The sequence below is a fragment of the Manis javanica genome, chromosome 13, assembly GCF_040802235.1.
Source record: "Manis javanica isolate MJ-LG chromosome 13, MJ_LKY, whole genome shotgun sequence".
Taxonomy (NCBI): domain Eukaryota; kingdom Metazoa; phylum Chordata; class Mammalia; order Pholidota; family Manidae; genus Manis; species Manis javanica.
Genome location: NC_133168.1, coordinates 90543894 through 90563612, shown reverse-complemented (window position 1 = coordinate 90563612; position 19719 = coordinate 90543894). Strand labels below are relative to the sequence as shown.

At 51.9% G+C, this 19719-nt stretch overlaps 1 protein-coding gene across 3 annotated transcripts; it reads left to right on the top strand.

Moving 5' to 3' along the window:
• Window positions 1-1626: 1626 nt before the first annotated feature.
• LOC140845616 (cytochrome P450 4F2-like) lies at window positions 1627-18631 on the top strand. Of its 3 annotated transcripts, XM_073220230.1 has the most exons (14): window positions 1628-1796; window positions 2561-2638; window positions 3012-3210; window positions 5100-5244; window positions 7446-7499; window positions 7587-7714; window positions 8694-8815; window positions 9611-9881; window positions 9981-10047; window positions 10237-10366; window positions 17255-17388; window positions 17504-17568; window positions 17883-17965; window positions 18354-18631. In XM_073220230.1, exons 3-14 carry the CDS (start codon window positions 3013-3015, stop codon window positions 18529-18531), a joined length of 1575 nt encoding a protein of 524 aa, XP_073076331.1. In that variant the 5' UTR covers window positions 1628-1796; window positions 2561-2638; window position 3012; the 3' UTR covers window positions 18532-18631. The 3 variants fall into 3 exon arrangements, with proteins under 3 accessions (XP_073076332.1, XP_073076331.1, XP_073076330.1); XM_073220231.1 differs by lacking the exon at window positions 2561-2638 and having other exon boundaries at window positions 1627-1796; XM_073220229.1 differs by lacking the exons at window positions 1628-1796; window positions 2561-2638 and adding an exon at window positions 2653-2759.
• The last annotated feature ends 1088 nt before the right edge of the window (window positions 18632-19719 follow it).

The following is a 19719-nucleotide window of genomic DNA, read 5'->3' as shown; positions in this document are numbered from 1 at the left end:
CTGTGTGCTCTAAAAGGGACTCACATGGAGCCCCACAGCAATCTGGGATGAGAGCTAGCACACATTGCTGTTTCCTATACACCTGAAAGTACGAACCAAAGAGGAATTGTTGAAGCCAGGGTTTGGCCACCAAAATAATATCATGCTGCCAGCACTAACTTCAATAAACCCTGAAGCCTCCTGTGGGTAAAACTGTAACATTTCCAGAATATCTCGCCTGGCTTTAGTACATCTGCATATCAATAGGCATTCGGAGGTGGAGAGAGTATGGCTTTAGTGCATTTGAATCATTCCTCACGGGTGGAGAAGTTCATCTCCATATCAATGGGCCAAGGAGGGCTTATCTGTGCCAGAGAAGGGAGGGGAGGACCAGTTTTGCTGCTGCTGCTGCAGGAAAGAGAGAAGGTCCCGTACTGGAGTTTGTAAGCAATAAACGGATTTTAAACTTTATTTCTCCCTTTGAATGATTTTGGTTCTTAGAGGTATTTTGCCCCGGGATTTCTTCTCCCTGGACTTACATCTCCGTTCAATGGATGTGGTGTTGGACAGTCCGACACATGGACCAGCGATGACTGGCTCTTCTTGCACCCTGGGGACAAGGTCTGGGAGATGGCCTCCTGGGTGCTCCTGGAGTGATGGCAGAGTGGCCCCCCAGATGATGGTAGTGTACCCTAAATGGCCAGAAGCCATCAAGGCTCATGCAAGTTCTGGGACTAGCATCAGCTGAGAGCTGCCACCCTGCCCAGGCTGACAGGTTCAGGGAGAAGCTGTTCCTGGAATCCTGGAAGAGGATTCGCTGGAGCTGAAAGTGGAGGTGGGCTTTGGCAGAGGACAGATGCCATGTCCCCAGTGCCCTCTGGCCACTTTGCAGGCGTGTCTCACTGACCCCAACGACATTTTCTTATTTGACTCTGAGAGGCTGTGGGTAGGTGGCCAACGACTTCTGCTGCAGCCCATCATTGGCCTGGGTCAGTGTCAGCTCCATGCACCCCTGCAGAAAGGGGGTTACCCAGCCCCTCTGCACTAGGAGGCCCCCTTGTGCATTGGCTGAGCAGACACCCAAATGGGGAGGGAGGCTCTGCCTCTTCCCTGGCGGGCTCCTCTGCTCCTTCTGAGCGGTATTCTTGGGGTCCCCCATTGGTGTTGTGCCCAAAGTCGTGAATCCCAGAAGACCACCAAGGAGCCAACACGGATGCAAAAGCAAAGAGCCTTTATTCGAGCTAGCTCGAGCTCAATCTCTCATCTACACCAACGCAGTGGCAAGATGCCAGAGAAAGAGAGCACGTTTTCCCCAGAACAAAGGTTTTATGGGTTTCCAGGGTGCTTTGGGGGGGGTGATGGCCGTGGCTCTGGCTGATTGGCTGGGCCTGAGGGTAGTTGGGGCGGGTGATGAGTTGTGGCTTTGGTCAGTTGGCAGGGTCTAGGGGTGGTGGGTGTACTTTTTGCTGACTGGAGAGAGACTAAGCTCCGATTGGCTGAAATAGGATCTGGGAGCTTGCCCTTTCACACAGGGCTGGTTTCTGTTGACTGCCCCATCTGAGAGTCCCCACCCGCCCACCCCCAGCTCTCTGGGTGGTGGGTGTGATGGGTCTGGCACCACCCAAAACAATCCCATTCAAGGGAGGTTGATGCCAACTACCGCGGGTCTTTCCTGAAGCTGTCCTTGAGGCTTGTCTTTCCAAAAACAGCTCCTTTGTTCTCCTGGTACCTCTGCCAGGGAGGTGGCAGCCCCAGATTACAGGTCTTGCCCTTGATGTGCCCTCAGACGCTGGCTGTGTCTCCTCATATTTATTACAGTAAGTAAAATACAGCAACCGCTTCCAGTTTGAATGCCAGGCCAGATTTCACTGCCGCTGTGGGTCTCCAGCAGAGCTGGTTTCTGCTTCCCTTACAGGCAGACGCTGAGTGAAATTGCCTCACTGTCTGTTTATCGGCACATTGGGGAAAGGAAACAAGCAAGTTTTAGGGACTTGGTTGCTCCTGCCCTGTGCTAGGTCTTTATAGTCCAGATATGACTTGCAGAGGATATGAAATGATCTTTATTCAATGCTCACTCCTTCAGGGATTCAAGTTTCTGCTCAAAGGTCACCTCCTCAGGGAGGCCCTCCCTGGTTGCCCTGTCCAAAACAGCCCCTTGGTGAGTTTCTAGTATGTCTTGCTCCATGAATTTCCTTCATTGCTGACACCTTCTGAGTTGGTATTATTTCTTGTTGGCTTCCTCCATCAGACTTGAACACCATGATCTAGAGACATTGCAGAGGGGCAGGAGGTTCTAGGGGTGGTGCGCCTCACCCCACTGAAGGCTTTAGGACCAGGCACCTGAATTCCCACTCTATATTTATTGTGAACTTGGCACCCCGCAGGCACCTTTACTCTGCCCCTAAAGTGCGCCATCTGCAAATAGAAACAGCTGAGGATCCAGTGTCCACACTCCTGACAGCACTGTAGCCTTCCACCCCACACCCTCCATCTGGGCTGGTTTCCAAGTGGGGAGGATGTCAGCAGCCCTGTGGAAATTGGCTGCCCTAGCTTGGGCCCCTGCCAGCCTCCTTTATTTCAGGCCCCAGGGCAAAGACTTCCCAGGAGAAAGGAACAAGCTGCTCCTGCAGTTGTGTGGACAAACTGTTCCTGACAGAAGGTGCCAGGCTGGGGGCTGGGGGCTGGGTTCTGGGGGTCCTGTCTCTGGTGGGAATGGATGCTGTCCAAGATAGGGGTGGCTCCAGGGATCAGCTGACCTGGGAGATGAGGGGCAACCGGGGGTAACTCTCTCTCTGTCTCTGCCTCTCTCTCTTCTTCTCCTGCTGGAATTCCCTGGAGCCCACTCCCCTCTGAGCCCCCGTGTGCCCACTCCTGAGCCCTCCCTGCCCCATCGCCCACCCTCACCCACCCTGCCCCTCAGACCCTTGGCCCTCTCCCCCTCCTGGGAGCTGCCCTGTCTCTCCTCCCAGCTCTCCATCCCCACCCCCTTCCTCAGCCTCAGGGGCTCCCCCTCTGTCCCGTGTGCCCCCCAGGATGCCGCAGCTGAGCCTCTCCTGGCTGGGACTCCACACAGCGGCAGCCTCCCCATGGCTGCTCCTGCTGCTGGTCGGGGCCTCCTGGCTGCTGGCCCGCCTCCTGGCCTGGGCCTGCACCTTCCATGACACCTGCAGCCGCCTCCGCTGTTTCCCAGAGCCCCCAAGGCGGAGCTGGTTTTGGGGCCACCTGGGCCTGGTGAGTGTGGACGCAGGAACAGACTGGGCATCAGGGTGGACGGGCTTCTGTGGGAGTCAGGAATGGGCCCCGGGTGGGGCTGGGGTCTGGGAGAGGAGAAGCCAGGGAGGCTGAGGGGAGCCCCTGCTTCCTCATCCATCCTCCTGCTCTGCCACCCCAGGCCATCCCTGCATCCTTGGCCCCTGACCCCCAGCCTGCTTTGGACCCACTTCCTGCCTGCCTGCCCCACATCAGTGCACCTGTGAGGGGCTCCCGAGGGGCTGAATGGAGGCAGATCGCCTGGGGTTCCCGGTCTCCTGGCTGGCCTTGGCCTTCTCAGGGGTGCTGTCCAGGGGCTGCTCCCAGCCTGGCCCGATTCCTTTTGTCTGCTCACTCTGGGCTGCAGCTATTGAGCCCCACGCCCACCCCTGGGGCGCTGCTCCCCGCACCCTCTGCTGCCAGGACACCATCCTCTTCTCTGACTCTTACCCCATAAATGTCCCATTTGATCTGTTATGCAACAGATAAAATTGGCCACTCACTTCCCTTTTCAGAAGGGTTCTACCTCCCACCTGCACTTTGACCTTTGACTTGGCCCTGCTCATGCCTATTTAAATACTTAATCATCAAATTTCTTATTATACATCTCTCCTACTAGACAGGAGCTCTGGGAGCAGGCACTGTGGTGCCCAGTGCAGGGATGGCACCCTGTGAGCCCTCAGAAGGCTGATGTCCTAGGTGGTGAACTTGCCATCCCCTCCCTGGGTCACAGCTGAAAGGATGCTGATCCAACTGCTCCCCTCCCCCAGGCCCCCTGAGGAGTGAGCCCAACTTTCCTTTTCTGCCCAGTCTGGGGAAGGACTTTCTGTGATTTTTCTGCTCATCATCGCCAAGTTTAGAACATGGACGTTCCTGAGTTCATTGTGAAGGTTGCCTGAATTTTGGGTCCTGGAAGGTTTTCCATAAGCCCCAGGGGCAATAGGAATGTTCTAGTACAGCAGGTCTGCCTCCTCCTCCCAGACTGTGGCTGTTGGGGCTGGTCTTGGACACTCTCCCCTCTTCCAGCCCTTTGCTGTGTGACTTCTGCTTAGTCACTCTCCCTCTCAGATCATCCTCTTCAAGGGCCTTCAATTCTCAACATAGGATCCTGGGGAATGTGGAAGGGGTCCTAAAGGTGAAAATCACATATGTTCATGTGTCAGGAGCACCTGGGGGTAGTTGTCAGGCTCCCATGGGACATGTCTGGAGACTAGAGAGGCCACCTCACCAGCAGGCCACCTGCTGTCCTTCACCTTTGGGGCACATGGCCTCAGATTCTTCACTATAAATGGCATGTCTGACGGACAAGTCCATAGGCTCAGGAGAGATGATAGATGGATATTCGATAGATAGTTGGACAGATGATGGGCAGGGCACGCTTTGCCGGAGGCGGGCCTATGGAAGGGGCCCATAGGTGGGGGCCGGCCCCCTGATTGGCAGGCAGAGCTCGTGGCTCCCCTGGGGCCCGCAGGGGAGGGGCTGCCGGGCTCAGGTCTGCACACCCTCCACTGTGCGAAGAACCAGAGACCACGTGGACCCATCAGGACATGAAAGGATGTGGGAGCCAGCCCCAGGGACGAGTCCCGAGGACACCCTGCTGCCCACAGCCTCCCCCACAGGCATCTCCCCCTGGGGCCGGAACCACCCCCAGGAGGAGAACAATCTGACTTCCCCAGCCCAGGCAGGCCTCTGGGGGCAGAGAGCTAACCTCCTCCCTGAGTCTGGGAGGCACCCTGGGCCACGAAGGGAAGGTGCAGGGGAAGCAGAGATTCCTCCCTCTGTGCATACTCCAGCCACACTGCCCCCGGGGCTGCAGGGAGACCTGCGAGGCTCGGCCGGCCGTAGAGGTCACAGCCTGGCCTCGCTTGCAGGTTCCCTCTGATGAACAAGGCTTGAGGTTCATCTGTGAGCAGGTGGCCACCTACTCCGAGGGGTTCAAGATCTGGCTGGGCCCCACCATCCCCTTCGTTTTTTTCTGCCACCCCAACATGATCCGGACTATTGGCAATGCCTCAGGTACCAACGCAGAGCTTGTGGGGTGGGCCCCTGGCACATCCCAGGGCATCCAGCCCCTCCACACCCCAGCCTCTGTGCTGCCCCTGCAGGACCCGGGCCCCTCCTCCCCTCTTCTTTCCATCTTCCTCTTTCCTTCATGTAGTCACCAGCCCCCATCTCACCATTTCCTCCTTCCTCTGCCATCTGCACCTGGCCCTGGTGTCCTGGGCACCATGGACACCCAACAGGCCTCCATCTGAGTCCCTGTCCTTGATTGAGGTGGGTCTGGGCAGAGAGGTCCCCAGCCTGGTATACTCAGGAATTGGTCAGATGGGCATGGGTTCTGGCAGCCCAGTAGAGAAGCAAGGTCTTGCAGGCAGGCTGGAAGGCTTCCTGGAGGAGGAGTTGCTGTAAATGGGTCTGGAATTATGTGCTGAAGTTTTTAAAGCAGAGGTCAGAGTGATGCAATGGGCATTGATAGCATCTGGCCCCCAGGCGCAGAGCCATGAGGGCTGCTGCTGATGGAGTGTCCGGTCTGCTATTTCTGTGACATCCTCCTCTGGTGGGATGGATCCTTCTAGCCAATGCTATGGCTCATCCCCCCAAGATCATTGTCCGACTCCTCCAGGCTACAGGAATCTACCAGAAGAGACCCCACCCTGGACTGGCTCCCTTCCCTTGTCCTCTGCCTTCCCACCCCCAGACAACCAGGCTGAGCAGGGGAATGGGCAGCATTTGTCAGAGGCGTGGGCCATAACAGCAAATAGCAGCATGGCTCTGGGAATGTCCCCAGGGGTCCCTGATTCCCAAGGTCTGTTTCCCTTGTGAGTGGTGGTAACTCAGCACTGTATGGTCTGAGCACAGGGAAACCTATTGACTGTAATGTCTGGGGAGGGTTGTCTTCAGGCATGGCTAGATTCAGGTCTCAAACAATGTCCTCAGGAAGCTGTCAACATTTTGGGTCGTGTTTTTCTTTGTGATGGCTGCACTCATGCTGGCAAAGATAAGTCCCAGAAGCTCAACCCCATGGAAAAATTCCCAGCAGTCCAGGCAAAGTCTGAAGATTCACTTTTTTTTGTGTGCCCAATTCTCACCCAATCACTGTTCACTGTTACTCTGACTGCCCCTTCGTGAGGGGTGTAGGGTTCTCAGAGTTGTTGTTCTGGGTCCCAGAGCAGTTCAGGGGCTGAGAACGCAGGCCCTGGATTCAGAGAGCCCTGGGCTTGTGTCTCAGGGATGCCACTTACTGTCTAGGAGGCTGTGGACAAGTGACGTCATTGCTTGGAGCCTTGGTTCCCTTGTCTGGATAAATGGGGTCAGAGGAGAAAGAAGGTGACCCAGTGTTTGGGATCCAAACGGGGAAACCCCCTTTCTGTCCCTGTCAGCAAGGGACCCCTATGTGTCATGTCAAGGATCTGGGGAGGGATTCCAGGGGAGGCTGAGCGGCTGCAGGGGAGTCACAGGGCTCAGGTCTGTGTGTCTGCCCTGCAGGTCCTCCTCTCTGGTCGCCTAGAAGGGTCTGAATTGGCTTCCCTTTGTTCCTCTCCAGATTGGGAGCTCAGAGGAAGGTCTCCTGTACACACAGGGCCTGTCGAGCACTAATGGGGATTTGTGTTGCTGGTGGGTGGTGCCCTGCTATGCGGTCATCCGCATCTTGCACTCGACCTGCAGGATTGTGTTTAAATCCTGTCTGGAGCCCGTCTGTGGGACATGCCATGGTCACGTCAGATCGTCTTTGAGTCCATGACTGAGCTTATTGCACCATGTCAGGGTGTGTCATGCACGTTGTGTCATCTCAGGACATGTTAACCTATGTCGGGGCCTTGTCAGATGTCCCAGGATGTTAGAGAGGGCTGGGGCAGGCACAGTGTCCTGGCCCCCATTAAGGTGTTTGTTGAGTGCTGGGCTGAGCTCGGGGGTTTAGGACGTGTTGGACCACGTAGGGGCCGTGTCAGGTGGCGCAGGGCGTGCTGTGCCATGCGAGGGTGTGTCCGAGCCTGGAGGGTGTGTCTGCGGGCTCTGCCTTTGCTCTGCTCTGTCCTGAAGCCTGGTCTGCACCCCACTTGCCTCCCCCTCCTACCTGTTTCCTCTGCTCTTGGCCCCATTCCTGCTGTGCTGGGCGTGGAGGGGCGGGATGCCAACCCCTGGCTGGGCACCTCTAGACCTGCCAGAGTCCCTCCCCTCCCCGTCCATGGACCCCGATGGTTTATCTCTCATGTCAGCCACCGTCGCACCCAAGGACAAGGTCTTCTATGATTTCCTGAGGCCCTGGCTGGGTGAGTACTGTGGGTGAAGGGGATTGGGGCAGCTTGGGGCCTAGGGAAGGTGCTGCCCTTGCCCACTCCCCACGGCTGCCTCTACAGGGGACGGGCTCCTGCTGAGTGGTGGGGACAAGTGGAGTAGACACCGCCGCCTGCTGACACCCGCCTTCCACTTCAACATCCTGAAGCCTTATATGAAGATTTTCAATGACAGCGTGAATGTCATGCACGTGAGTCTTTTGGACCCAGAGTCAAAGCTGGCTTCTTGTAGGAATTGGGGCTCCGAGACATCTTCTGTGGAGTGATGGCTCTTCTGGGTGGTCGTGGGGCCACTGGCATTTCTTTCTGAGCTTCGTTTCCTCAGCTGTAAAATGGGAATATCGTTTCCTACTTTGCACGGTGGTCAAGATGAGCTCATGGAGTCATGTCCCTGGCACACAGTAGGTGGTTTTGTGGTGTTAGTTTCCATATTTCTCTCACCGAATCCTGAGACACAGTTCATGATAATGATGAATGTTTCATAGTAATTAATTTTAACTAATAAACACAGGTCTGAAAAATGGACCACAGAAAAAACTATCTGGAGCTTACCTTTTTTTGGCTTATCCAGCAAGAATGTAGGGTTCCCAATAGAGGGACATTTTCCTAATCAGGTTATAACAATGAAGATGATGAAAGCTGATATTTTTTTGAGCAGCTACTATCTATCACAAACTGTGTGCCTGTGCTATGACACATGGAGTTGAATTTGATTTTCAGAAATTTATGAGGTGGAGATTATTTTATCCCATTACAGAAGATGAAACTGAGTTTCACATAGATTAGGGAACTTGCCCAAGTTCACAAGCTGCATGTGAGCTACCAAGTCAATGTCAGCTTCTAATCCGGTTTGTCCAACACCAGAGAAGGTCATTTTCAAAGGTACTGATCATTTGACAGGTGGACCCCAGAGGAGGGCAATGAGTTGCCCAGGGCACACAGAGTGTAGGAGGCAGAGCCAGGACTTGAACCCAGGTCTCCTGACTCGGAACCAGGGGGTCTTCGTGACCTAAGAGTAATGGCTTCGATCCCACTGAAGGCCGGTCCCCCCTGGGGATGGGTGCCTGGGGCCAGGAGGCTGGGTGTGGGGCAGTCCCTCTTGGCGGTTGGGGTGCGGAGAAGCTCTGGAGAGGCAGCTCTCAGCCGCAGCTCTGCCCTTCCTCCGTCCAGACCAAGTGGAACCGTCTCATCTCTGAGGGCAGCTCCCGTCTGGACATGTTTGAGCACATCAGCCTCATGACCCTGGACAGTCTGCAGAAATGCGTCTTCAGTTTTGACAGCAATTGCCAGGAGTGAGTGCTTGCCAGGGCCTGGGCACATGAGCCAGGGACCCAAGGCAGTAGGTGGGGAGGGAAGACTGACGGGCAATTGGGAGGGATACCCTGGAGGAGGTGGACCAGGGCTGGACAGTGAAGGCCGAGGAGAGGACAGGGAAAGTGTGGTCCTTTTGATAAAGGCCAGGAGGCTAGGATGAGCACAGCATGTGCAACAGTGAGGAGAGCCTTGGAAGTGAGGTTGGAGGACGAGGCAGGGGTCGATCTTCAGAATATTCAAAAGCTGCGCAAAGGGGTGGGAACTGTGACCTGAGGTTTCCAGGAAGGCATGGAGGGTGTGAGCAGGTGAGGGTCATGGTCAAAGCTGAGCTTGGACATCTGGCTCTAGGGAAGACCAGTTGTCATGTGGACAGTGGGTGGTACTGAAATTGGATGCAAGAATATTAAGGGAGGGGAAGATTGGATACAATGGACCCAGTGACCAATTGGGAGAGGATGAACTTGTGCAATACGGACAGTTTTGGGAAGGACAGGGGCAGATACTGGGGAGGAGAGAGAGGAGAGAGGCATGATGCCTCAGCTGTGCTCTGGAGCCTGGGGCAGGGAAGCAGCTCACACAGATGGGATGCAGGGAGAGAAGAAAGTCGGGGGGCATCCTGTCCCTGGGTCATCCGCAGCACGTATGTGCGAGGGCCAGCTGTGCCTGGATGCTCGGTTTTCTGGTGGGGGGCAGCTGCCATCTTCTGGTGGGACCTGCCCTTCAGTCTTCACGGGAGCTAAGCTGTCGCCTCCCCTCATGCCCTCATCCTGCAGGAAGCCTAGTGAATATATAACCGCCATTCTGGAGCTCAGCGCCCTTGTGTCAAAACGGAACCAACAGATTTTCCTGCACAGGGACTTCCTGTACTACCTCAGCCCTTACGGACAGCGCTTCCGCAGGGCCTGCCGCGTGGTGCACAACTTCACAGACGCCGTCATCCAGGAGCGGCGCCGCACCCTCCCCAGTGAGGGCGCTGATGAGGTCCTCCAGGCCAAGGCTAAGGCCAAGACATTGGACTTCATTGATGTGCTCCTGCTCTCCAAGGTGGGCTTCTCTCTGAGCTTCAGACATTGTCTCAGGTTGTGTCAGGAGCCCTCAGGTCTGTGATTTAGTTTGGGCTGCGGGGCTGTGTTTTCTGTCCAGGATGAAGATGGGAAGGAATTGTCAGACGAGGACATCCGAGCTGAAGCTGACACCTTTATGTTTGAGGGTGAGGGTCCCAGTGTGGGACTACAGAGGGGGCAGCGTGTCTCCATCCCAGGGACTCCGCAGTGCGCCCTGGCCCACCCCATCCTTCCCCATCCTCCCCATGTTCCCTGAGGGCCTTAATGTGAGGACACTGTCCACCTTCTGGCGCTGAAGCAGCCCAGAGGCCCAAGCCTGTCTGCCTGCCTCTCAGGCCATGACACCACGGCCAGCGGCCTCTCCTGGATCCTGTACAACCTTGCGAAGCACCCCGAGTACCAGGAGCGCTGCCGCCAGGAGGTGCAAGAGCTCCTGAGGGACCGTGAGCCTAAGGAGATGGCATGGTGAGTGCAGGCGGCCGTGGCCTGTTCCTGAACCCGTCGATGGCTCTGCTGCCCAGCTGGGGAAGGGGAAAGATCTTTTTGTGGATTCCTCATTACTTCTCAGTGAGAATAGGAGCAGAGCCCAGAGACAGGGTCTGGGCACGAAGCCTGGATATCAGGGGAAAGTTTGAAGGCTTTGTGGACAGTAAGACCTGGGCTGCTGAGAGAATTGGTGACAGTGGTCAAGGGTATTTGATGCCATCTAGCACATAGGCAGGGAGCACACCTCCCCTCCACTCCCTGGCTTCTATCTCTGAAATCACATTTCTTTTTAAATATCTTCATTCCCTGAATGTTTACTCTTCTCCTGCAGTCTTGGGAGGCTGTATCTTTCTAGGAATTTGTCCATTTCTTCTTAGTTGTTTAATTTATTAGCATATAATTTTTCATAGTATTCTCTGGTATTTCTTTTTATTTCTGTGGTATCCGTTGTGATTTTTCCTTCTTTGTTTCTGATTTTGTTAATTTTTGTACTCTATTCTTTTTTTTTCTTGATAATACTGGCTGGTGGTTTATCTGTTTCATTTATTTTCTCAAGGAACCAGCTCTTGGCTTCATTAATTTTTTTCTGTTGTTTTATTCTTCTCTATATTATTTATTTCTGCTCTGATCTTTATTACATCCCTCCTACTAACTTTTGGTTTCATTTGTTCTTGTTTTCCTACTTTCTTTGTGAGTTTAGAGTGTTTGTTTGGGATTGGTTCTGTTCTTTGAGGTAGGCCTGTGTTGGTATGTGTTTCCCCTTAGAATGGCCTTTTGTGGCATCCCTCAGGTGTTGGACTGCTGTAGTTTATTTTCACTTGCCTCCGTGTATTTCTCGATACATGTGTTAATTTGGTCATTGATCCATTGATTATAATAGAAGCATGTTGTTTAGCCTCCATGTGTCTGTAGGCTTTTTTGTCCTGTGTAGTTTTTTTCTAGTTTCATTCCATTGTCATCTGAGTAGCTGCTTGATACAATCTCAATCCTTTTGAATTTATTGAGGTTCTTTTTGCGGCCTGGCGCGTGATCTATTCTGGAAGATGTTCCACGTACCCTTGAGAAGAATGTGCATCCTGCTGCTTTTGGGTGGAGAGTTCTGTAGATGTCTGTCGGGTCCATCTGTTCTCGTGTGTTGTTCACTGCCTCTGTCTCCTTACTTATTTTCTGTCGGGTTGATCTGTGCCTTGGTGTGAACCATGTGTTAAAGTCTAAAATGAATGTGTTGCAGTCTATTTCCCCCTTTGATTCTGTTAGTATCTGTTTCACATATGTAGGTGCTCCTGTATTTATAATGGTTGGATCCTCTTGTTGGACTGACCCTGTATCATTATGTAATGTCCTTCTTTGTCTTTTGTTACTGTTTTTATTTTGCAATCTATTTTGTCGGATACAAGTGCTACTACTCCTGCTTTTTTCTCCATATTATTTGCATGAACTACCTTTTTCCATCCCTTCACTTTTAGTCTGTGTATGTCCTTGGGTCTGAGATGAGTCTCTTGTAGCCAGCATACAGATGGGTCTTGTATTTTTAAAATCCATTTTGACACTCTGTGTCTTTTGATTGGTACATTCAGGCCATTTACATTTAAGGTCATTATTGATAGATACGTACTTATTGCCATTGTAGGCTTTAGATTTGTGGTTACCAAGTGTTCAAGGAGAGCTGCCTTAGTATCTAAGTGTCTATCTTAAATTGCTCATTACTCTATTTCATAGATAATAAATATAGCTTTTCTCCCCTCCTTTCTTCTTCTTTTCTTTCTTGCCCACCCTTTATATATTAGGTGTAATATTCTGTGCTTTTTGGGTATCTCTTGACTGATTTTGTGGGTAGTTTATTTAAATTCATATTTTCTTGGTAATTAACTGGTCCTCTACCTTTACTGTGGATTTATTTTCACTGGTGACAGCTATTTAGCCTTAGGAGCATTTCCATCTACAGCAGTCCTTTTAACATATCCTGTAGGGCTGGCTTAGTGGTGGTGAATTCCATCAACTTTTGTATATCTGAAAATTGTTTAATCCCTGCTTCAAATTTAATGATAATATTCCTGGGTAGAGTATTCTTGGCTGGAGGTCCTTCTGTTTCATTACATTAATATATCATGCCACTCCCTTCTGGCCTGTAAAGTTTCTGCTGATAAGCCTGCTGATAGGCTGATGGGGTTTCCTTTATAAGCAATCATTTTCTCTCTCTGGTTGCTTTCAATACCTGCTCCTTGTCCTTCATCTTCCTCATTTTAATAATCCTATGTCTTGGTGTTGTCTTCCTAGGGTTTCTTTTGTTAGGGGCTCTGTGTGCTTCCGTGACCTGGGTTTCTATATCCTTCCCCACATGGGGAAGTTTTCAGCAATTATTTAGTCAAAGAGACTTTCCACCCCTTTGTCTCCCTCTTCTCCTTCTGATTCTCCAATGGTGCGAATATTGCCCCATTTGGATTGGTCACACAGCTTTTATTATTCTTTCATTCCTAGAGATCCTTTATTCTGTTTGTCAGCTTCATTCTTTTCTTGCTCCCTAATTTCCAAATCATTTGAACTCCTTCAACCTGTGAAAATCTGTTATTAAAGCTCTCCATTTTATTTTTCACTTCAGATACTGTATTCTTCAGCTGTGAGTGACTCTTTTGCCGGTCATTTATCCTTTTGTTGAGGTCGTCCCTGACATCTTGAATATTTTCCTGTAGTTCTGTGAGCATGTTTATGACTTTCCTTTGAAGTCCTTATCAAGAAGACTGGTGATTTCAGTTTCACTCAGCCCTCTTTCCAGTGTTTTGTCTTTTAGTTTTGTTTTGACCTAATTCCTCTGCCTCTTCATTTTTTTTCAGTGTTTCCTATGGAATAATAGCTTTATGGAGGAGGCATCCTCTATTGCCCAGAGGCTCAAGACACTTTACTTTCCAGTGCAGGATCCTCAACTGTTGGCGGGCAGTGGGAGGGGCGCCTTTCTTTCTGGCTTGTAGCGATCTGATACAGGCGGGCTGTATGGGCTGTCAGCTGGCTGTGTGCACAGGGAGAATACTTGAGGCTGTGCTGCTGGAGTTGCTGTGGGCAGAGCCACCCTCTGCCTGGCTTGCAGCAATGGTGGGGATCACAGTTCAGTGGGGCCAGCGTCTGCTGGTAGGAAGGAGCTCCTGGGGGCGGCTCCCACAGTCCTTCCCCAGCTGGGCTGCAACAGGGCCAAGAAAGCTGGGATGAGTCCCTCTGCCTATCCAGCAGCAAAGTCTGACTTCACTGCCGGCTGTTCTCAGGCCTTGCACTGCAGGAAAGGGCCTTGGGGCTGTGTTGCAAGTGATCCTTACTTCCTTTCTGTCTGCTCGGTCTGTCTATTGATGTGAGTGGTGTGTAAAGTTTCCTAAAATGACTGTGTTGCAATGTATTTCCCCCTTTAATTCTGTTAGCATTTGTTTTACAATTTAAGTCCTTCTATGTTGGGTGAATAGATATTTATAATGGTTATATTCTCTTGTTGTATTGACCCCTTTATCATTGTGTAATGTCCTTCTTTGTGTCTTGCTATTTTCTTTGTTTTGAAATCAATTTTGTCTGATATAAGAACTGCTACTCCTGTTTTTCTCTCCCCATTATCTGCATGAAATATTCTTTTCCATCCCTTCACTTTTAGTCTGTGTATGTCCTTGTGTCTGATATGAGTCTCCTATAGGCAGCATATAGATGGGTATTTTTTTTTGTCCCTTCTGCCACTCTGTGTCTTTTGATTGGTGCATTCAGTATATTTACATTTAAGATAATTATTGGTAGGTATGTACTTAATAGCCATCTTTTTGTTTTCTTGTTTTTATAGATCCTCTCTAGTCCTTTCTTCATCTTTTATAGTCTTCTCTTGTTATTTGATGGTTTTCTTTGGTGTTGTGGTTGGATTTATCCTTTCTCATTTTTTTGTTTATCTATTGAGGCTTTATGTTTGTGGTTCCAAAGGTTCAAGTATAGCTTCCTGACTATATCACGGCCTATATTAAGTTGGTGATCACTCTATTTCAAACACAATATAAAAGTACTTTTTCCTTCTTCCTCCTCATTTTATGTATTAGATGTCATAATCTGCACTCTTTGTGTAACCCTTGACTGATTTTGTGCATAGTTGGTGGTATGACTTTTATTTTAATATCATACTTGCTTGGTAAGTAATTGTTCTATTGTCTTTGCTGTGGGTTTATTTTCATTGGTGAAAACTATTTAACCTTAGGAACATTTCCATCTCCAGGAGTTCTTTTAACATATCCTGTAATGTTGATTTGGTGGTTATAAACTCCTTGAGGCTTCATTTTTTGTTTTGGTATCATTAATCTACAATTACAGGAGGAACCTTGAGGCTTCATTTATCTGGGAATTGTTTAATCTCTGCTTCAAATCTGAATGATAATCTTGCTGGTAGAGGATTCTTGGCTGAAGGTCCTTCTGTTTCAGTAAATTAAACATTTAATGCCATGCCCTATGGCCTGTAAAGCTTTTGCTGACAAATCTGCTGATAGCCTGATGGGGTTTCCCTTGTAAGTAATCTTTTTACTCTCTCTGGCTGTTTTCAATACTCTTTCCTTATCCTTAATCTTTGTCATTTTAATCATTATATGTCTTGGTGTTGTCTTCCTGGGGTTCCTTTTGTTAGGGACTCTCTGTACTTCTGTGACCTGAGTGTCTATCTCCTTCCCCACATTGGAGGAGTTGTTGACAATCATTTCCTCAAAGAGCCTTTCCATCCCTCTGTCTCTGTCTTCTCCTTCCGGTACCCTTATGATGTCACTACTGTTCCATTTGGATTGGTCTCCCAGCTCTGTCGTCATTCGCTCATTCCTAGAGATCCTTTTTTCCCTCTGCTTCTCAGCTTCATTGTGTTCCCATTCTCTAATTTCCATCTCATCGACTGTCTCTCGTATTTGCAGTTATCCATTATTCATCCCTTGATTTTGTGTTTCATTTCAGCTGTATTCTACAGCTCTTGTACCTCTTTGTTGAAGTCCTCCCTGAGATCTTTAATACATTTCTGCAGGTCAGCAAACATATTTATGACTTTTACTTTGAAATCTTCATCAAGAAGATTGGCAGTTTCCATTCCACTTTGTCCTCTGTGTGGTGTGTTCTTCTGTAGTTCTGTTTGGCACATCTGCTGCTGCCTCCTCATTTTGTCAGGTTCTGTGTTTCTTCTCTGGTATTAGGTGGGTCTTCTCCGTTACCTGGTCTAGAGAGTAATGGCTTTATGAAGAAGACATCCTGTGGTGCCCAGAAGCTCAAGATTCTTTCCTCTCCAGTGCCTGGTTCTCCTTGGCTGTAGAGCCCCAGTTGCTGTTGGTGGGCACTGCGTGGTGCCATCTTTCTGCCTGTCTGCTGGCAGTGGTTTATCGCAGTCTGCTGAGGCCATAGTTTGCCTCAGCCAGCCTTTTGCAATCAGAGCCGTGGCTTCTGCCAGGATCATCGTGGGCAAGTCTTCCCTTTGCCTGCCCGCCCTCAGCTGTGGTGGGGCTGCCAGGTTATTGGGTGAGTGGAGTGGTAGCACAGTGAGTTGCCTGGAGGCAGGGCATGGGGACTTGCAGAGGCACCACAACTTGTGCTTTCAGAGATGCACAGGGAGCAGAGGTGGCAAGTCCCATGTGCACGCCCCCTTGTTGGGGTGAGGCATGTAGCACTGGGTTTGGTCCCCCGTATGGAAGAAAGAATTCTTGCCTCTGACTCTTATAGGTGCCTCTCTAATTAGGCTGAGACAGGCCAGGAAGGCTAGGGAAGACTTCCTCTCTCCACAAGGCAGCAAAGTCCAATGCTGCTGGGCAGAGGAGGCTGGCATGCCAGTGGTGTGCAGAAAAGTGCCTCAGCACTGGGCTGCCAAGGCGTGGGATGGAGCATCTGGGGCTCCCGAGAGTGCCTGAGCTGTTGCGCTGAGCGAGGGCTTGGGAGGAATCATTCACCCGCCCTTTCTCCTTGAGAAGCGAGTTCTATCTAACCCTTGCCCATTTGGCTACCCTCCCTCGGCTGGCAAGTCTTTCGAACTGCCGCCTTGGTGTTGGTTCTCAGGGGGATGGGCACCCTGTGCCTGTCCTCCACAGTCGGCCGGAGTCTCAGCCTCCCAGTGTGTTCCAGCTGTCCCTGGTGTCCAATCCTGCTGATCACCAGAGCCCACTGCAAGGTGGACTCGTATTCCCAGAGGAGGTCCCCCGGGCCAAGTGTGCAGAGTTCCTGGAGGCCTGTCCCCTGTGCCCTGTCTTCCTCTCCCTCCCGCCTATGGACTGGAATGGCGGAAGGGCTTTGGTGCCCCCTTGATAGTGGCTCTGCCACTTTACCATTGGCTGTGAGGGCTGCTCTTCTTCACCGGGTGTAGGTGGTCTGCTCTTCTGTCTTCAGGTCATTTTCAGGTTTGGGTGCATTTGCTGTAGTTGCTTCCTTGGAGTGCATGTGGGAGGGAATTCAACCTTGCCTTCCTATTCCACCACCTTTTTTCCCATCTCCTATTATTTAGTTTTTTAAGATGCACAAAAGGAACTCTGGATGGATACATAAAAATTATAACCTAGGCAAAGTGTAAAGAAGCAAATGAGTGGTATTGATCCACAGGAGTGGTGCTTCATAGTTTTCTATTTTGAACCAGTTAACAATCAGCTACTAAAAATTTTAATCATCACACAGAAAATAGGGGCTTAAAGAAAAAGAATTCAGTCCCCTTACTGGATATTAAATGTTTATGAAAGTTTTCCAGTGGATTCTTTTGTGTTTTCTAAGTATAAAATAACCATCTATCAAACATGACATGTTTAACCCCACATTTCAAATTGCATTAATTTGGTGGTGGTGGGGTCCTTACTGGGGTTGGTGTTTCTGTTCTTTTCTCCATGTGTAATTGTTGGGGGTGTTCCTTAGGGACGACCTGGCCCAGTTGCCCTTCCTGACCATGTGCATCAAGGAGAGTCTGCGCCTGCACCCCCCTGTCACAGGCATCTCCCGCTCCTGTACCCAGGACCTTGTGCTCCCAGATGGCCGAGTCATCCCCAAAGGTGCCCACAGGGACAGGGGGTGGAGGGGTGGTGGTTAGGGTGGCGATCCTCTTGGGCAGGAAGAGGGACCTAAGGATGGGAGACCTCTTCCTGACTCGACCCTCCTCTCCCACAGGTGTTATCTGCCTCATCAGCATTTTTGGGATCCACCACAACCCATCCGTGTGGCCAGACCCCGAGGTGCTGCCTCCCCCTGACTCTCTGTTCTACCTGTCCAGACCCCAAGGGGACCCGACTCTCTGCTCTACCTGTACAGACCCATAGGGAACCCCACTCTCTGCTCTACCTGTCCAGACCCCAATGGAACCCCACTCTCTGCTTTACATGTCCAGACCCCAAGGGAACCCCACTCTCTGCTCTACCTGTCCAGACCCCTAGGGCTCTGACCTAGCAAATCATATGTTACATCCCCCCATCATAAACATGTTTGCCTGTCTAAAGCTGACTGTCCTGGGAGACCCCCACCCAGCAGTCCTGTCTTGGCCTCCTTTCAGGTCTATGACCCCCTTCGCTTTGAGCCAGAAAACATCAAGGAGAGGTCACCTGTGGCGTATATTCCCTTTTCTGTGGGTCCCAGGTGAGGCCAGTGGGTGATGAGGGCAGAGGTCTGGGGCTGAGACCCCAAACATGAGTGTGGGTTCAGGCAAGGGGGGAAATCGAAGCTTGTCAGAGTTGCAGGTCTCTTTCACTGCTGTCCCCTGGTAATTATGGATGAGGACATGGAGAATGCAGTTGGGGTGCGTCTAAGGAGGGGTCTGCAATGTGCTCAGAGCCTCTTCTCCCTGTCTGTTGAGTTTCGGGGTGGAGTCTGGGTCAGATTCAGGGGCTATATTTGGGGGTCCCAGGCACAATAACCCCCTTCTTGATCCTTGCTGGAGTAGAGGGGGGTCCTGGACCAGGGTACAGATGCGGTGGGGTGGGGATGAGGGTTCGGGCTCAGTCAGAGTCCCTGCTTTTGTCTGCAGGAACTGTATCGGGCAGACGTTTGCCATGGCCGAGATGAAGGTGGTCCTGGCGCTCACGCTGCTGCGCTTCCGCGTCCTGCTGGATGACCAGGAGCCGCGCAGGAAGCCGGAGCTCATCCTGCGCGCGGAGGGCGGGCTGTGGCTGTGGGTGGAGCCGCTGAGCACAGGAGCACAGTGACAACCCCATCCCTCCTCTGCCGCCTGGCCTGGGTGGGTCATGCTGACCCTGTGACCCCAGTGTATAGAATTCAAGGGATAAAATTGTGTTGTCATCTCTGCCCTAAGTGTCCCAGAGCCAGCGGTGTGCTTGGACCTGCAGGGTGGTCAGTGGGTGGGTGGGCTGGTTTCTCTGAGCACAAGAGCCTGACTGCCTTTGTAGCTGACCACAAGGCCCCCACGCTGACCTGAGGTCTCCCGGAGCCCAAGCCTGGATTTTATCCTGTGGGCAATAGGGAGCCATGGGAGGTGTTTGGGCGGGAGAGGACCAGGGCTAAGGGTGGACTTGAGGGGCACATCTGAGGCCCTGAGGCATGGGGGAGGTCCCCAGGGGCAGGCTCACTCCCCGGGGTGGCAGTGCCTCCCCCACGGAGGCCCCTGGCAGCCCAGAGCACTTTGCAGGGAGCGTCTGCAGCCCGCGCCCTGGCAGCCTCTCCAGGAACCTGTTCCCTTCCCGCTCTTGCCAACAGCCCCACTCCCGTGTCTGCTCCTCCCAGGCAGTCCCGCTGGCCACCCCCTGCCCTGTCTTCAGGAAGCCTGTCCTCTGTCCTTCTCTGGGGCCCCTGAGGCCGTCCAGGCAGCCTGGCCCATAACCGATCCTGGCTGAGCCCTGCGATGTGCTGGGTGCTCCCATAAGGGTGTGAGGAGGAGGCTCATCTCCAGCGTCCTCCCCTGTGCTCGTCACGGGCCCCGCGGTCCATCTCTGGTGGGGCAGGGCCAGGGCCATCCGCGGCTCTTGACGTTCAAAGCCAGACCTTGGGCTCCAGTCTGGCTCTGCCCTGTGACCTGGGCAAGTTAATTCCCCTCTCTGTGCCTCAGTCTCCGCAGCTGTGTAACGGAGACCACAGCAGCTCCCATCTCAGGATGCCTCTAGGACTGCACGGGAAGGACTCGGAGGTGTGCTCCGCACACAGGACAGGCTCAGTATTTGTGGCCGCAATGGCTTTTTCTCTCCAAAAGCCTGGCTCCTAAGGCATGTTTCCTTGAAGACTGTAGTTTCTGTGATGAATCTTAAGATTGTGCCTCGAACTCCCAGGCAAGCCTTGTAAGGTTTGTGCTCATGGCGTCGGCTCCTTCCACCTTGGGGGCCATGCCCAGCGGAAGCTCACAGCAGTACCCTGCTACCGGTATTGACTTCCTTTCATAGCCG

Excerpts from the sequence above, each read along its gene's own strand:
- LOC140845616 (XM_073220229.1), top strand. The coding sequence starts at position 2,692 with ATGGATGCTGTCCAAGATAGGGGTGGCTCCAGGGATCAGCTGACCTGG. Across the intron at positions 2,760-3,011 it reads GAGATGAGGGGCAACCGGGG|GATGCCGCAGCTGAGCCTCT; the intron begins GTAACTCTCTCT and ends TGTGCCCCCCAG. Across the intron at positions 7,715-8,693 it reads ACAGCGTGAATGTCATGCAC|ACCAAGTGGAACCGTCTCAT; the intron begins GTGAGTCTTTTG and ends TCCTCCGTCCAG.